At 38.7% G+C, this 17256-nt stretch overlaps 4 protein-coding genes across 5 annotated transcripts in view; 3 read left to right on the top strand and 1 right to left on the bottom strand.

Annotated features, from left to right (window-relative positions):
• Positions 1 to 2014: 2014 nt before the first annotated feature.
• Positions 2015 to 4961, top strand: LOC101303189 (ubiquitin carboxyl-terminal hydrolase 22-like). The gene is made up of 3 exons (XM_004291927.1): positions 2015 to 2843; positions 3325 to 3443; positions 3724 to 4961. Exons 1-3 carry the CDS (start codon positions 2086 to 2088, stop codon positions 4485 to 4487), a joined length of 1641 nt encoding a protein of 546 aa, XP_004291975.1. The 5' UTR covers positions 2015 to 2085; the 3' UTR covers positions 4488 to 4961.
• Positions 4962 to 5464: 503 nt separating this feature from the next.
• On the top strand, positions 5465 to 7684 carry LOC101302902 (probable folate-biopterin transporter 2-like). Its single transcript, XM_004291926.1, has 5 exons — positions 5465 to 5902; positions 6026 to 6285; positions 6382 to 6477; positions 6547 to 6717; positions 6786 to 7684. Exons 1-5 carry the CDS (start codon positions 5560 to 5562, stop codon positions 7389 to 7391), a joined length of 1476 nt encoding a protein of 491 aa, XP_004291974.1. The 5' UTR covers positions 5465 to 5559; the 3' UTR covers positions 7392 to 7684.
• A 1461-nt stretch (positions 7685 to 9145) lies between these two features.
• LOC101301841 (U2 snRNP-associated SURP motif-containing protein-like) lies at positions 9146 to 16368 on the top strand. Its single transcript, XM_004291922.1, has 19 exons — positions 9146 to 9309; positions 9381 to 9468; positions 9545 to 9680; positions 9822 to 9867; positions 10777 to 10837; positions 10934 to 11086; positions 11621 to 11740; positions 11834 to 11999; positions 12246 to 12358; positions 12785 to 12856; positions 12945 to 13166; positions 13283 to 13341; positions 13466 to 13550; positions 13629 to 13766; positions 13893 to 14117; positions 14209 to 15005; positions 15140 to 15310; position 15448; positions 15555 to 16368. Exons 2-19 carry the CDS (start codon positions 9394 to 9396, stop codon positions 15855 to 15857), a joined length of 2943 nt encoding a protein of 980 aa, XP_004291970.1. The 5' UTR covers positions 9146 to 9309; positions 9381 to 9393; the 3' UTR covers positions 15858 to 16368.
• The window catches only part of LOC101302424 (enhancer of rudimentary homolog), a 2435-nt gene continuing 1450 nt past the window's right edge, over positions 16272 to 17256 (bottom strand). For both annotated transcript variants that reach the window (XM_004291924.1, XM_004291925.1), the window contains exon 4: positions 16272 to 17019. In XM_004291924.1, coding sequence (XP_004291972.1) covers positions 16929 to 17019 — 91 coding nt within the window. In that variant the 3' untranslated portion in view covers positions 16272 to 16928. The remainder of the gene's footprint in view (positions 17020 to 17256) is intronic.

Raw genomic sequence — 17256 nt, 5'->3', positions numbered from 1 at the left:
AAAAATAAAAAAAAAAGATGATGTATTGTAGGATCAACATATTCACATGTAAAGAGAAAGTCTGTCATAGACTTTTCCAAATATTTGCTCTAGTGGATGGAAAAATATTGGAGTTTGGTGTGTGTAATTTACACTACAAAGTCCACAATTATCCATGAGTTATTAATTCCATAAGTATGAATGATATTTTGAATACATCTAAACTTCTATTCATTTTAAAAAGTCTTAATTGAATACCCCTGAATTTTGGTGGAATTCATAATGATTTTTTAAAATCTAGTTGAATACACCCAGACTTTGATGGACTTTTAAAAATCTGTATTGAATACACCTAGACTTTCAAATTCCATAGACTTCTTTAAAACTTCCACTAATTCCATATACAATATACCCCCCCTAAGATATTAAGGGTGTGTATTTAAAATTTCTCTTTATTTGGTTATGGAAACTTGTTAGAGGCAAGGCGTAAAACAATGAAGTCTGAAAAACAAACGGAAGGCTAACTAACGGTGTCAAAGTGCTGGATGATGAAATGGCCAGGTGTCAAGATTAATTGCCAAATGTTAAATTTTTATAGGAAAGCAGGGAGAGGGACAGAGTTTTGGGCACAGAAGATTTGAAGCCCTTCTATCTAGCCTCCGATCAGGGCACGATGATAGCTGGATCGACCAAGAACGAAGAAGACATCACCGCCGACCTCCAGGGCCTCTCCGACAAGGAGATCGGCGTCCTCACCGACTGGGAGAACAAGTTCGTAGCTAAGTACCCTGTTGTTGGTCGTGTTGTTTCTTGAATCCAATTAAGTTTAATTTCAATCCCAATAAGGGCCTTTTGCTTCTGGCTCCAACCATGAGATCTTGGATGTTTACTATGCTTATAAGTGGATGAATTCTATTTCCTTTTGTGTATTCTAATCAATACCCTTCTGTTGTTACTGAAATGTGTAATATTGTTACTTGTACCTTTGATATCTGGTTTGGGCGTGTCTATGTTCTGTTGCTGTATGCTCATCTCTACAGTTCAGACCCTTTCGTTTTTGGTATAATTTACTAGCCCAGTTTGAGCCTTGGGGCTCTGGCTGTTCCTAGTGTTGCGACTGGTTGATGGATCATTGGATCTAGGCATAGCCGCATGTATGTAGTCTTCTGAGCTTTTCAAATGCCTGTACTGCAATCTCCTCTCTTCCCCCATCTTCTCATGCCTTCAAAAGACTTGTCTACAACGAGGACATTGGCAGAGCATCAGTGGACCAAATGAACTTAGATATACATCCAACTATGAAAACAAAACAAGTAGACTTAAAAGTAGTTCTTTTCATCAACTTGAATTTCTTAATCAAGTAGTGATGAACAAGACTGGCCATAGATCACTAATACAAGATAAATTGCAAGGCTTCTTTGTTAAAGCTCCATGGGACATTGATGCACTTCTTCTATCTACCCTCCTATGTATTAGAGAATGTTGCGATCAGGGCACAATGATAGCTGGATCGACCAATAAGTCTGTACATTATGGGATGAATGCAGCCAAGACTAAATTGTACCAGAATTATGCGTAATGTGCAACTAATAACGATATAATACAGTCTGAATTGGGAATACTGACTCAAAGGTGAATCAAAAATATACCTGTCACGTAGTTTCAAAGGTGGATCAAAAACGTATTCCAGACTCCAGGGCATGGACTTGCCAAGTCTTCACTTGAAAAAGAAAAAAGTAAAAAAAAAAAATAATAATGGAGGGTTGGAATTGGTAGAAGTCTTGGAGTATTGGACTTTTTGTTCTCCTGGGTTACTGTATGAGTCTTCTAAAAAAAAAAGGGTTACTGTATGAGTCGGTATAGAAATCATAATTTATGCTTCCTCTTGTTAAACTTAAAAGAAAGCACCTCCTTGATAGTTCATCGGTTCATCCCTTCCTAATAGAGCTCAGAGTCTTAGACCTTTTCATCTGTGCCGGACGTTGAACAGCAACCAAGTAGATCCAAGCACATAGTGCATCTTTTTGGTGGGAAATTGGATCTTACTGTGTCAGTACTTATACTAGTAACAAATCAGAGATTCTTGTCTTAATCTGTAGCAGCAAGATGTCGACAAGAAAACCTTCATACACAAACCCAAGACCCTGCAAGCACCTTTCAGCTTACAAGCTCAAACATGGGTTGAGTGGGTATAAATCACTCCAAAAGTGCCTCAAGACCACCCCAAATGGACGCACCAGTGTTGAGAATCCGGGCACGAAGATATCCAGATGCAGTTTCTGTAATGGGTATCAAGGTAGACTCTATTTCTGTCTGATTTGCTCTTCAATCTCATGCTCAAGTCACACCCTTTTGCACACCCAGTCTCAGATTGGCCATGATTTAGCGGTGGACATTGAAAGGGCCGAGCTTTATTGCTGTGCCTGCTCTGATCAGGTCTATGATCCTGATTTTGATAAGACTGTCATGTCTAAACACATGTTGGACTTGAGTTGTAGCACAAACAGTGCACATAGTATAGGGGAGAGACTGTGTGAGAGGAAGAGGATACAACTGGCTGATTTGAACAAATCAGGACAGCTGGCTCTGATGAGAGATCACAGGGCTAAATCATGTTATCCATTAGGTTTGAGGGGATTGAATAACTTGGGGAATACCTGTTTCATGAATTCTGTGTTGCAAGCACTGTTGCATGCTCCTCCCATGAGAAATTACTTCTTGAGTGATCGGCATAACCGCAGAACATGCAGGAAGAGATCTGCCAACCACCTCTGTTTGCCTTGTGAACTTGATGGTATTTTCTCCGCTGTCTACTCGGCTGGTGGTGATCGCACTCCTTATAGCCCAGCTCAATTTCTTTACAGGTCTGACATTGCTTTATACCTTTGCTATTTATCTTGCCAAGTTATATAGCTTGCTGAGATTTTGTGATTTAATGAATTATTTATATTCAGTACACATCTGTTTTCGGCTACTTCATTTTGAGTTTCAGTCTCTGAAAGATATTTGAAGTTGCTTTGATAACAGTATAGAGTGTCATACTGCTGTCTTAGCAAGCGGAAATGATGTTTTGTTAAGTTGTATTGATGTATCTAGTATGCTTCAAGAGAGACTCTCAATAGAATCATAAATCTTTATATGCTTGAATCAAAGGCTTCATGGACATCTAGTTGGAAGAAGTCACTTGGCATTGCTGGGGATGATTGCACCCTCTTGTTATTTGCTGCCAATCTTTATAGGCAAAATGATGCTAGATACCCTTTTGATTCTTGGATGTAAAGTTCTCTTCGTTGAAGTGTTAAATGGACTTACCTATGAACTGATTGAATTATCCTTTACCTCAAGTTGGTGGCAGCATTCAGAAAATCTGGCAAGTTATGAGCAGCAGGATGCTCATGAGTTTTTCATTTCAGTGTTAGATGGGATCCATGAGAGAGAAAGCAAAGCAAGGAACCAAACTAGAGGTAATTAGTTACTCATTGAGATCTCATATATGCATAAAGTCCCTCAATATAGGGATGCTATTGGTTGTTACGTTTTGCAAGAGAGAGATTATACCTGGAAGTGTATGTCAACCTGGTAAGAAGAATGGTAAAATTTGAAGATTCTCAACGTGATGGGACGCATTTGTAGTAAAGGATCACGGTGCATTGTAAACTTTACATGATAGATGCACGTGCAATTTTGGTTTTTGCATTGATATATAGCTATCGTTTACTCATGAAGTTATCCTTTATTTCACAGATAGTGGTGATTGCCAGTGTATTGCTCATAGGGTGTTCTCTGGACAATTGAGATCAGATGTCACTTGTATGACTTGTGGATTCACTTCAACAACTTACGACCCTTGTTTGGACATATCGCTCGACTTGGACACAAATCATTGCTCTAATAAGCCTGTCAAACGAAATGACAACAGCAGTACGTCTACTCTTCTAGGTTGTTTAGACTTGTTCACAAAACCAGAGAAGTTGGGAACGGACCAGAAACTGTACTGTCAAAACTGTCAAGAACTGCGAGACTCATCAAAGCAACTGTCTATTAGAAAGCTCCCTTTGGTGTTGTGTTTGCATATAAAACGATTCGAGCACTCCCTGGTGAGAAAGATGATGAGGAAAATTGATAGCTATATGCATTTTCCTTTCTCCTTAGACATGACTCCATATCTGTCCTCTTCAATTGTCAGAAATAGATTTGGGAATAGAATCTTTGCCTTTGAGGGTGATGATTCTGATATTTCTTCAGAATATGAGATTTTTGCAGTTATTACTCATTCTGGGACACTAGACTCTGGCCATTATTTGACATATTTACGCATAAAAGATCAATGGTATAAATGTGACAATGCTTGGATTAATGAGGTTGATGAGAGGGTTGTAAGAGCTTCACAGTGCTATATGATGTTTTACGTGCACAAAACGCTTTACTATAAAGCAAAAGAAGATTCAAGTTGCTTGCCAGTTTCCACACGGAAGGAGGCTTTTCACAGGTTAGCTGGTTGCTGCTAAAGAGAATGTTTAGAATGATCGTAACTAGCAGTTGGCCGAACTAGAAATGGTGTTCTGGTATATCCCTTCAAGGAAGGAGATAGTGAAATGATGATTACCACTGCTGAAGAAACTTTTTCAGGAATGCGATCCTTTTGGGCTAGAGGAAGTCATAAACAAAATTGCAGATTTCTGAAGATGAGGATTGAAGCTGAAATACATAAATACCAACTGCAGTACTTCTGTTAATGACTTGTTGATGGGTATCTTGTGAATGGTTTTGAGAGATATTAAGGAATTGGTGGAACTCTTTCTCTTCTATATGTCAGGTGCTTTGTTCTCTTTACTAGATTATTGCGCAGCATTCTTTTGACTGCAGGTCAGTCATGTACAGATTTGGAACTAATTTTTCCCAATGTCTATCATTTATTCCTCGACTGTTGTAACCTTAATCCTCAATTGTCCTTCTACTTAGTTTGTATGAAAATGTGAAACAAACAAGGCTTCTCTCTCTCTTTTTTTTCGGACAACAAACAAGGCTTCTCTTGCTAAGGTAAAGATCAAATAAATTACAATCAAGTCTATTCGTGAGATATGGAGATAGGGCATTGCACGGTGCGACATCAGACACTAGTGTTTTTCTTTGACATCCAGACAATTTACAAGCTACGATTAGCATTGTGATTCGGAATTGTCCTTGTGAAAAGTGAAAGCTTCGTAAACTCCTGTCTAAAACAAAAAAACAAAAACTCCGCAAAACGTATTCTACGCTGTATGCATATGAAAAAATTTAAAAAATTAAATGTGGTTGGTGTCGTACTGTCGTTGGTGGTGGTAGGCGTGCGATGACTTTCACAAAGCAAAACCCTTGGCCTTGTTTCTACTGTTTCGCTCAAGGATCAAAGGAAGAAGCAAATAGTTGTTACAGGATTAAAAGTAAGACAGAACCAACCGGTAACACTGTACAAGTGAAACCAGTCAGAGTCAACTTCTCTCTTCTTTGTGAGCTAGCTACCATATACCAGCCAGGCCCAGACAAGTTGAAGTTGTTTGAGATCTGTCGATCTTGAGAATCCAAATCGGGTAGTGAGTCATGGTGGAGGAGGAAGAGGGTGGAATTGAAAATGAAACTAAAAGGAGGTGTTGTGAGGGTCCAAGTCCAATTCAATGGTTCAGAATGCTGTGCAGGGAAATGCATTGGAGCTTTGCATTAGGGGTTGTTGTTGTTTATGGAATAAGCCAAGGATTCGGTGGAGCTCTGTATCGGGTGGGCACAGAATATTACATGAAGGATGTTCTAAAGGTGCAGCCTTCTCAAGCTCAGTTTTATCAAGGAATTACTTCTATTCCATGGCTTGTCAAGCCTCTCTGGGGTCTCCTCACCGATGTTCTCCCTCTTTTTGGCTATCGAAGACGCCCTTATTTCATTCTAGCAGGTCATTACTTCCTCGAATGCCATAAACTTGATTTTGTGAACCAACTACTGTAATGTCTTCTATGAATTAATGTCTTGCTGACTCTGTTTACTAATTAGCCAGTTATTGACTTGTTCATATTAGGTTCCATTGGCGTGATCGCTATGCTTGTTTTATCATTCCATGAAAAGCTGCATATTGCACTTGCCATCTTGGCATTGACAGTTGAAAGTGCTGGAGTAGCTGTAGCTGATGTCACCATAGATGCTTGTGTCGCACAGAACAGTATTACCCATCATTCACTTGCAGCCGATTTGCAAAGCCTGTGTGCCTTGAGCTCATCCATTGGAGCACTGTTGGGATTCTCTATTAGTGGTATATTTGTGCATCTTATAGGCCCAAAGGTTAGCTTCTTTCCTTTCAGTTGTAGCTGATCAAAGCATTAACTTGTTTTTGTTTTCCCTTACTCAAGTTAGCAAAAGTAATCATTTTTATGGCAGGGGGTGTATGGCTTGTTGGCAATCCCATCTGGACTTGTATTTTTAATTGGAACTCTGATTAGGGAACCTCATTCTCCCAATTTCGCGTACACGCAGGTAGTTTCATAATCTTTTGGTTCTTGGTTTTTGTAATGATCATGGTCTAATATTGCCTGTTGGGCACAGGTCAATCAGAAGTTTATTGATGCTGGTAAGTCTATGTGGACCACATTGAAATGCCCTGATGTATGGAGACCATGCTTATACATGTACTCATCACTTGCATTAAGCTTGAACATCCTTGATGGAATGTTCTACTGGTATACAGACTCAAAGGGAGGTCCATCATTCTCTCAGGTATTGATTCAGCTCACTCTTTGCAATCAATATGAGTAAAACTTAATATATTTACATCTTTTATGCAGGAGAGCGTGGGATATATATTCTCTATAGGTTCAGTTGGTTCCATTTTGGGGGCAGTACTCTATCAGTATGTGCTAAAGGATCATCCTTTTCGGGACTTGCTCTTCTGGACTCAGTTGCTCTATGGTTTATCAGGAATGCTAGATTTGATGCTGGTCTTACGGTTGAATTTGAGATTTGGTATACCCGATTATTTCTTTGTTGTGATTGATGAAAGCGTATCGCAAATGACTTCAAGGCTCAAATGGATGCCTCTTCTGGTGCTCAGCTCAAAGCTGTGTCCCCCAGGAATTGAAGGAACGTTTTTTGCATTGTTGATGTCAATTGACAATGTTGGACTTCTGTCAGCGACTTGGGGAGGAGGCGCCCTGCTGCATGTATTGAAGGTGACACGAACACAATTCGATAATCTTTGGCTTGCTATTCTGATTAGGAATGTTTTGAGATTAACTCCACTGTGTCTGCTATTTTTGATACCTAGAGTTGATCCCAATTCTTCCATTCTTCCGACTGAAATCTTAAGTACAAAAGAGGATACTGAAATTGAAACTCCAGAAGCTGAGAACATTGAATTGGTTTCCCTTGTAAGCAGAGTTGATGGTAGATAGCCAACTAAATACCATTTACATAGACACAAATCATCCTATATTTCACAAACATATATAGAAGGGCAGTCCAAAGGGTTGTTCTAGGTTGATACCGGAAAGATTTGGATCTAAACAAGGTGTTCTTCGGATTATGCTGTGATATTGTTGCTTGACTTGGATTGCATCTATGTGCTCGTTATTAATCACATTAACTTTCTGTAATATTAGGAAAGGTATTCATAGCAATGCAAAATGCTTAATGAAAATATTTTAATATGATTTTTTATGTTCAAGCACCGATCTAGCTATTACCCAATATTGTTTGGTCTAGTGCATACTCTCTTTCGTAAGTAGAAAATTGTAAGCTTGACTCATCATATACTAGCTGTATATTGCTAGCATTTGAATTGCTTATCTGATAAAAAACCTTTATGTGACCTTTGTATCGCATAATCTCACTCATTTCACAACGCTTCTTTATGTATATTATACAAATCTTAAAAGATTTACATTAAGACTTGGTAGGTTGGGAACTACGGTCTAAACACCTTTTGTTAATGTTAAGGATTTCATTGGTTATAAAATTCAATTGTCCGTGTAGAGTTGTTGTTGTTGTTGTTTTTTTTTTTTTTGAGAAGAAAAGGAAAATTACAACGAAAAACCCCTAGGGCAACCAGTTTGAGAAGAATCTAACTGAAAAGCACTGAAAGCTTGGGGAGGGTAATTGCCAACCCAAATCTTCGGGCACTGAAGAGCATGACCCGTATTTGCTAGAGCATCCGTCATAAAGTTTGCTTCACGAAAGATATGGGTGAAGGAGATATTTTCAACCAGTGAGCAAGATGTAAGATATTACGGAGAATTGGCTTGATCTTCTAGGGAGCGTTGGCGGGATCCCGAAGACTGTTGATCACCAACGAGTCTCCTTCAACTAGCAGATTCTTGTGGTTGAAGCGCTTGGCAGCTAAAAGACCGTCTTTAAGGGCAAGGCACTCTGAAACAAGAACATTCGAAGAGTGAGTTGTTGTTGTTTTTGTTTTTTGTTTTTTTGTTTTTTTTATAAATAAAGGCTAAATTGGAAGCTCTCACATCATAATCATTATTGAAATTGGAGAAGACAAGGGATGAACATTAAGCCTAAACCCCATAACGTAATAATATCATGAAATAGTATCAGGAGTGACTACCTATTCTATCAAACACCATTTAGCAAGGAGTGAATTATTGGCTACTCTGTTTGGTTTACAATTTTTGTGACATACCGGAAAGATAATGCTCATGCAGAGCCATAAATTATTATGTCTATCAGCTTTTCTACTATGTTGCCACTGAAAAATATCACAAGTGACACTAAGTCTCATCCTACCACTAGGAGGCTGCAACCATTTGACGAACAAGGAACTCGCCGCCTCAATAGAGCAAACATGGCAGACTATGAGAAAACAATATACTGTCCGAGTATAGATGTTTTGTTTTCAATCCTTAGATTTAATTATTTTCAACATCTGAATGTAAATTCAATCGAACAAGTTTTATTCAGTTAACACAACTAAGATAGTATTACTTTATTTCATGATTTTCATTGGACGGTGGATTGTCATTTTGGTTCTACTGTATATATATTTTGTAAGTGTATCTATGTGAATACAAATAGTAAAATACCACTTTTCTTTAAAAAAAGAAAACATTATTATTATTATTATTATTATTATTATTAAGATAACCAAAAGGAAAAAGAGAAATATAAAAAGGGGAGTAAAAAACAACAGGACACTATAGAATTTGGTTTTACAGCAAGCGTAGAGATTAGCGGGTGGAAACCCAACTTAGAATTAGGGCGTGAGGTGGGGTTGTGATCGTAGTCGTCGTCGTCCACAGCACAAGAGACAAGGAATCGGAATCCGACTACTGCTAGGGTTTGGTTAGCCCTGCAAACTCGGTAAGTAGATTTGCTTAGGAGATCGGGTTTTGAAATTCCCAAATTTTGTTTGATTGACGCATCAATTTCAGGAGGTTATGCAAAATGAGCTCCTTCTCCATCACGCGGAAGAAGACTCCCTTCCAGAAGCACCGAGAGGAGGAAGAGGCCAAGAAGAAGGTAGGGCTCTCTCTGTGTTTTGCCTTTGATTCTTGATTGATTGATTACTGAGCCTTTTGTTGTGTCATGTTCGCAGAGAGCTGAGGATGAAACAGCTCGCTTATATGCAGAGTTCGTGGAATCATTTCAAGGGGAGAATGCGGCAGGCTCTAGGACTTTTGTGCGCGGCGGAACCATCAACCCCAATGAAAGGGTTAAGACCGATTCCCAAGGTTACTCTCTCTGCTCCTTTGCCTTCTACTTCCCTGTGTTTTGCTTTTGCCTTTCACTCTCTGGATAAGTAAACTAGCTTTCTATTGTTATCGGTGCACTTTAATAAAAGTATGGACCTTTCTATTCATTCGGGATCGCAGGTGAAAAGTCCAAAGATGGGGTATCTGTTCCAAAGAAGGGGAGTAGGTAAAGATATGCTTTTGATTAACCATGCTGCAATACTCTTTGATAACCCTTCATAACTAGGATAACTATATTGCTTATAATTTGATCTCCAACATGGTCTTCGTGAGCCTTTAAAATGGATACTGCTATTATTCCTGTCATTTACTTCATGGCATTAGAAATGTTTCATCTCATTTAAATAAATTCAAGCTTGTATATGATGCTCTTCCCTTTCCAATCTAGGAAATAAACAGTATGCAAGTCTTCCACTACATATTTCAGACACATAAGTTAAATTGTATACATATCTTGTTTTTTACTCGTCTCTTTTGATAACGCTTTATGAGCTTGCTACTTTTCATTCATAAACCATCAAAATGCAATGAGGATTTCGACAATATCTTAAGCAAGCATCTAGTTCTAGGCTGTAAGCATAATGTATATACTAATGCAAATTATATTAACCTATGGCTGACAGTCATGGATGAAATTTTATCTTGTTTTCCTTCAATGTTGACTTGAGGCATTCTGGAATGCCTTATTTTTAGTTCTTTTACACTGAGGTTTCTACGGAAACAAAGTTTTGGGCCTTTATGGCTTAGTGTTGGATACTTTTGTTTTGTGTAGTAGAAATTTAGTTGCGTTAGATTTATAATACATGGACCAAAATCTTTTATTGGATTCTATGATGTTTAGTATGTTATTTGAATTTTATATTGCATTCAAGGTTTTAGCTGAAAAGTAGTGCAGAAATAAATGACTGATCAGGTCCTATAAGTTAGCTCCTTGCAATGGCTTAAGTCAAAAAGAAGCTAAAGCTATAATGTCATTATCTCTTACTTCCCTTTTCTCTTCTATATTATAATCATTTGCTGTCACGTAAAAGTACTCCGGTAACAAGCAAGTTTGTCATTAAATTATCTCCTGCAGGTATGTGCCATCTTTCTTACCACCGCCTTTGGCATCCAAAGGGAAAGAATCTGATAAGAAGGTTAGTCTCTAGATAGAGGAAATGGCTTCATATCTAGTTTTTCAAAGTACATTTCCTGGTATTTTGGCTCTCAGTTTTGTCCATTACACATTGTAGAGGGAGGAGGAAAAGCCAAAGGAGAAAGAAAAGGGAAAGTCTCGAAACATAGATCACTTTATGGAGGAGCTGAAGCAAGAACAGGAATTGAGGGAGAGGCGAAATCAAGAACGTGAACATTGGCGTGATGGGCGGCCGAATGAGAATTCTGTGGTATGAGCTAGTTTTAAATCTCACATGAAAGATAGTTTGAATGCTAGCTCCCTGATTTAGTAACAGGTTGTCATGGATCGGTTATATGTTCATCAGTTTTCGAGAAATCTTGTTTGTTTTGTTTTGTATCATTTGTTTGAATTTATTTTAGATTTAACTAATACGTGCAGATATGTGTGTGTGTGTGTATGTGTTTACATTCTCTTTTGGCATCAGGGAAAGTTCATTTTATTTGATGAATGTTGTTATTTTTATCACTGTATCATTTATTCTCTATCTTTTCACTCCTTATAATTCGATTCTAATATCTTTATCATATCTTTCTACTATATATGCCTTAGATCTTTATATTGTACATTTGTGTGTGTACATTTTTTTTTTGGGCATCAGGGTGCATTTAATTAGATGAATGTTGTTATTTTTATCACTGTATCATGTATTCCTTAAATTTTTCACCCATTAGATCTGTATCATGTATATCATTTGTTTTTCTAATCTTTTATCATATATTCACTAAGATAACTCTATTTGCAGGCCTCTAGTCGTTTTGATGAAATGCCTGATGAATTTGATCCAAGTGGAAAACTTCTGGGATCATTTGATGATGGCGATCCACAAACTACTAATTTATATGTTGGAAATCTTTCACCGAAGGTGTGGTCCATCTTTCTGAAAAGTAGTAACATGTTGTCTTTTGCATATGATATAAAGGACTTTTGTCAATGAATACTCTGTTGATGTGTCCAGGTGGATGAGAATTTTCTTTTACGAACCTTTGGTAGATTTGGGCCTATTGCCAGTGTGAAAATAATGTGGCCTAGAACTGAAGAGGAACGGAGGCGTCAAAGGAATTGTGGCTTTGTAGCTTTCATGAATAGAGCTGATGGACAGGCAGCAAAGGATGAAATGCAAGGTTTGGCTGATGAGTTTGGCTACTGAATTTTAGCATATAAATCATGGAGGAAACATATTTTAATGAGATGATTACTTCAATTTCCATTGTCTATTCAGTTTCCCGCCAGATGTTGTGTTATCATTGCTCTACTATATTTACGTCTGACTGAATTTATTATAGTATATCATCTGCTTTTTGAATAAATCTATATGCAATATGGACATGCAAGGATAGAAAAGGATGAAAAAGAATTTTTATGTGCAGGGGTGGTTGTATATGAATACGAGTTGAAGATTGGATGGGGAAAGTCTGTAGCTCTCCCATCACAAGCGTTACCTGCACCCCCTCCAGGACATATGGCCATCAGGAGTAAGGAGGTGTGTTGCATATTCATTTTCTTGAGTTTGATGTTTTCTGACTGATCATACCTTAGAAAGGATCTAACGTCTCAGTACTCAGTATCAATCTAAGTGCTGAGGCGAATCCATGGGCCACTATTACTAGTATCATATAGAACAGATGTTGAACCCACCTTAACCCTCTGTGTCTTCCTACTGTGGACCTCTCTAGATGTGGGGTTATATCTCAAAAATCATCAATAGTATCAGTAGTGAACACACTTGTAGATTTTTGTGTCATAGACCCTAAAATTTCCACCTTAGGAAGATGCAACTTCTTCACCAACCGTTGTCCCACGAATATGAATCAGTTCTGAGCTGGTTGCCATCTATCACATCTTTGAGTTGACATTTTCTCAACCCCCAACACTAAGTACATGTACTTCTTTTTTCTTCTTCTTACAGGGTGCCACTGTAATTTTGTCTGGTCCATCAGGCCCACCTGTCACTTCTGTTCCTAGTCAGAATTCTGAACTGGTAAGTTAACTTGTTCTTTCATTTTGGTGTGTTTGACTATTCTCTAGTATCCTTGTAATCTTACTTTGTATGTCTTATTTGTAAGTAGGTTCTTACCCCAAATGTCCCTGATATAACGGTTGTTCCACCGGAAGATGATCACCTTCGCCATGTTATTGATACAATGGCTTTGTATGTTCTGGATGGTGGATGTGCATTTGAACAAGCTATTATGGAAAGGGGCAGAGGGAATCCTCTTTTCCATTTCTTGTTTGAACTTGGATCAAAAGAGCATACTTACTATGTTTGGAGGCTTTATTCATTTGCTCAGGTAAATCCTTTGCTATATGTTTATGGACATGATTTTTCTAAGTAAATTCCAATTTTTCCATGGTATGATGATCATTTCATTCGGACTGAATATTTTTGTTGCTGTCATGAATGCAGGGCGATACTCTGCAAAGGTGGCGAACTGAACCTTTTATCATGATTACTGGTAGCGGAAGGTAAGAAGAACTTACTTTTTTTGTCTTTCTGAACTATAATTATTGTTATAGACTTGATAAAGTTTACTACTTGGTTGGTGTAAGAACTATAATAATGTTGCAATATTGAATTTATCTCTTCCAGATGGATCCCGCCCTCTCTTCCAGCATTGAGAAGCCCTGAGCACGAAAAAGAGTCTAGTAGCACATATGCTGCAGGGAGAAGCAGGGTACTTGTCACATACCTAAACAGAAAATTCTAATTCAGATACTTTCCCATAGTCTAACTTTATTTTCATTATATGTAGCGTGTAGAGTCGGAACGAACGCTCACTGATCCACAAAGGGATGAGTTTGAGGATATGTTGCGTGCATTAACATTAGAGAGGAGTCAGATAAAGGATGCTATGGGGTTTGCATTGGATAATGCTGATGCTGCTGGGGAGGTAATTGCTGATAATATGACTAATCAGTTTGTCATTGAAACTTTACAAATGAAAGCAATGGTCCATTAAACTAGTGCATCAAACTTTTCTAATTGTGTATATTCTCATGCTGTCTATCCTTTGCAGATAGTTGAGGTTTTGACGGAATCTTTGACTCTTAAGGAGACCCCTATCCCCACCAAAGTTGCTCGACTCATGCTTGTCTCTGATGTGCTCCACAATAGCAGTGCTCCAGTGAAAAATGCATCTGCATACCGCACCAAATTTGAAGCAACATTACCAGACATAATGGAGAGCTTTAATGATTTGTATCGTGGCATAACAGGAAGGATCACTGCTGAGGCCCTTAAGGTAAGATTACTTCATAGTTAATCCGGCCGTGGTTATACCCTTCCATATATTCTCTTTGATGTTGATGTGTATTTTGCTTTAAATTTTGCAGGAAAGAGTTCTGAAAGTATTACAAGTGTGGTCAGACTGGTTTCTTTTTTCAGATGCCTATGTCAATGGATTGCGGGCTACTTTTCTTCGGTCTGGGAACTCTGGTGTGGTACCCTTCCACTCTGTATGTGGTGATGCACCTGATATAGAGAAAAAAACTACTTCTGAAGATGCAGGTGATGCTAAAACTAACCAAGATGCAGCTTTGGCCATGGGAAAAGGAGCAGCTACGAGGGAGCTGTTGAACCTTCCCATGGCTGAATTAGAAAGACGCTGCAGACATAATGGATTGTCTCTTGTTGGTGGTCGAGAAATGATGGTTGCACGATTGCTTAGTCTGGAAGAGGCAGAAAAACAGAGGGGCTATGAACTTGATGATGACTTGAAATATGGACAGAACCATTCAAGTTCAGGTAGACATTCTAGTAGTCGAAAAGAAATGAATATTGAACCAGATCCATTGGGACTGTCTGGATGGAATCGCTATGTAGAGGATGAGATACAATCTGAAGGGAAAGTGTCTTTATCAAAGGCCCAGACCCATACCAGTCCACAACCTGAACTGAAACCTTTCACTACAAAAGAGAAAAGTGATCCTGTTCTACCAGCCTCTAAATGGGCACGAGAGGATGATGACAGTGATGATGACCAAAAGCGAAGTGCCAAGGGTCTTGGGTTAAGCTACTCGTCTGGAAGTGAAAATGCTGGTGATGGTCCCAGTAAAGCTGATGAGATGGAGGTTGCAACTGATGTAAGAATTCCAGCACAGCCTGATAGTGGACTAAGTGAAGAACAGAGGTATTTTAATACTAGTTTGACCTTTCTATTTTATTTTTTGCCCCTTTACTTTCTAAGCTTTGTCAGTGTGATTTGTTAGAAAGCAATGTTCCTTGTGAAATAGTGCTTAGATTTTGCTGACTGTGTTGCTGTAGGCAAAAGTTGAGACGTTTGGAAGTTTCTCTGTTAGAATATCGTGAATCTCTTGAGGAGCGGGGAATTAGAAGTCCTGAAGAAATTGAGAGGAAGGTTGCAATACATCGCAAACGACTTGAATCGGAGTACGGGTTATCTGATTCTAGCGAAGATGCTTCTGGGCGTAGTAAGTGCTAACTTATTTAGGAGACAAGATCTATATGTGAAGAATTATGTACATGTGCTGGGTCATGTTGTCTTTCTGAGCATTCAAATGAGAACTAGTTCAGATTGTCATAGGTCTTAATAGTAGTTGTAATAAGCTTAGAGTGATTTTATGGGGTGTCACCTTAAATTTGTGGCGATTATTGGAAATCCTATTTGTTTGTTACACTCAAGGTGTGCTGATACTCTTCTTCCTTTGGATTTCCAGAGAGGACTTCTTCCGAGAGGAAGGACAGAAGGGATGATGATTCCCGTGATGCTTCAAGAAAGCGGCACCGCAGTGGAAGCCAAAGTGATAGCCCGTTACAGAAGTCATCAAGCAGAGACCGGGACAGGGAATATGATTTGGATAGAGACCGGGAAAGACAGCGGGATAGAGACAGGGATAGAGCCCATGATTTTGAAGGTAACAGGGGGAGGGATTGGGACAGGGACAAGAGTGGAAGTAGAGAGAGGGATGACCATGATCGAGATAGAGGAAGAGACAGGGATAGGAGAAGGAGAATGAAATGATCTATCCATTATCTTTGGAGACTTGTGGTAATCTTGAAAGAACTGCAGATGGTTCACTTGAAAGAAAACAGATGTCTGGTATTTCTACATGAATTGACATCCAGGTAGCTGAGCCAGAGTCTTACTCTGGCAGAGGATTTCTTGGTAGACCATTTCAAAGGTGGTAGCTGGTTTACTACTCCTGGAAGAGGGAACCTGGCTGTTTGTTTAACCAATATTTGTTGCCAAATATACTAGTATTTCATCAAAGGTTTCACTTATCTCAGTTATGTTAAGGAGAGTAGGTTGTTCGATTTGCTGCTTTCTAATGCAATATTTTTGTATTGGTCCGGCGGAGAAGCGATTAGTTAGTTTTGGACCTTCTGCAATTATAGTATTATACTGTAGTGTAGGATCTGTGTAACAGAAACTAGCCTAAAGTTTGAGTGTTTCAATTAATTGTTGTTAGTAGGCCAAAAGGATTTAAATTGGTGTTATAATTTGCCCCGTATCGTGTTCTTGTTTTCTGTCCAAATGTTGTCGTGTGTCTTTGAGAGTTTGAGAATTAAAGCATTCGGCCTTACAAGCTTCAAACTCCTCACAAGCTTCAAACTCCTCTTTGTGAGCACAAAGTGGAGAGAAGCTGGTATTTTCTTTTAGCTATGACCAGGCTCGATTATCGCAACCTAACTTGTGTGAGGAGGGATCAAGTATGTGAGCAACGTTGTTGCTCATAAACAGAAAAGTTGTTGGAACCAGAGGCTTGACACAATCAGGCTTAAGGGTGGAAGTGTGGAACAATACTATGATTGTAACAGGAATAATCTATTTCCCATGTTAAAACACAATGACGTACAAAATTAGAGAACACAAGCAATTGAATATTGAAACAAAGAGTACAGAAACTAGGCAGCAACAAAAGCTGCTTTTAAGTGACGACTAATTTAAAGATATGTGCACCAAGCCACAAAGGGAAACAGTACAAACACTAAACACAGACCAGCTGCAAAACCCAGATGTCTCAAATTACACACTTGAATAGCTATTCCTTTTATAAAATACTCTTCTAGCAATCATTACCCGACTTAGCTTTCAATGTGCCAGCTTCTGTAGATGTCGGAGTGTCCGCTGCTTAATCCATTGTCGGTCATATGGCAAATAAGCCTGAATTGAGTGGTCATAACTGCAAACCAAACCAAATGCACAGAATTTAAGTTTCCTACCCTGATTTTAAGAAGCAAGCGCCAAATATATAGCACAGATTTACCACGTTAAATTTTTTAACCTACTGTCCAGTGATCATTCACATAAAATTATATAATTCAATTACAGGCTACACTAGTGTGTGTGTGTGTGTGTGTGTGTGAGAGAGAGAGAGAGAGAGAGAGAGAGAGAGAGAGAGAGAGGAGGAGGAGAGACG

This window comes from Fragaria vesca, linkage group LG2, assembly GCF_000184155.1.
Source record: "Fragaria vesca subsp. vesca linkage group LG2, FraVesHawaii_1.0, whole genome shotgun sequence".
NCBI classification, from domain to species: domain Eukaryota; kingdom Viridiplantae; phylum Streptophyta; class Magnoliopsida; order Rosales; family Rosaceae; genus Fragaria; species Fragaria vesca.
Note: the sequence above shows the minus strand (reverse complement) of the source record. Positions and strands in the feature narration are given on the sequence as shown.

What these genes read in the sequence shown, in the direction of transcription:
- LOC101303189 (XM_004291927.1), top strand. Translation starts at nt 2,086, where the DNA reads ATGTCGACAAGAAAACCTTCATACACAAACCCAAGACCCTGCAAGCAC. An exon ending in CCAGCTCAATTTCTTTACAG is followed by an intron (nt 2,844 to 3,324) that starts GTCTGACATTGC and finishes CTTTACCTCAAG; the next exon opens with TTGGTGGCAGCATTCAGAAA. An exon ending in AGCAAGGAACCAAACTAGAG is followed by an intron (nt 3,444 to 3,723) that starts GTAATTAGTTAC and finishes TTTATTTCACAG; the next exon opens with ATAGTGGTGATTGCCAGTGT.
- LOC101302902 (XM_004291926.1), top strand. Translation starts at nt 5,560, where the DNA reads ATGGTGGAGGAGGAAGAGGGTGGAATTGAAAATGAAACTAAAAGGAGG. An exon ending in CCCTTATTTCATTCTAGCAG is followed by an intron (nt 5,903 to 6,025) that starts GTCATTACTTCC and finishes TGTTCATATTAG; the next exon opens with GTTCCATTGGCGTGATCGCT. An exon ending in GAGGTCCATCATTCTCTCAG is followed by an intron (nt 6,718 to 6,785) that starts GTATTGATTCAG and finishes TCTTTTATGCAG; the next exon opens with GAGAGCGTGGGATATATATT.
- LOC101301841 (XM_004291922.1), top strand. Translation starts at nt 9,394, where the DNA reads ATGAGCTCCTTCTCCATCACGCGGAAGAAGACTCCCTTCCAGAAGCAC. An exon ending in AGCAAAGGATGAAATGCAAG is followed by an intron (nt 12,000 to 12,245) that starts GTTTGGCTGATG and finishes TTTTATGTGCAG; the next exon opens with GGGTGGTTGTATATGAATAC. An exon ending in TGGCCATCAGGAGTAAGGAG is followed by an intron (nt 12,359 to 12,784) that starts GTGTGTTGCATA and finishes TTCTTCTTACAG; the next exon opens with GGTGCCACTGTAATTTTGTC.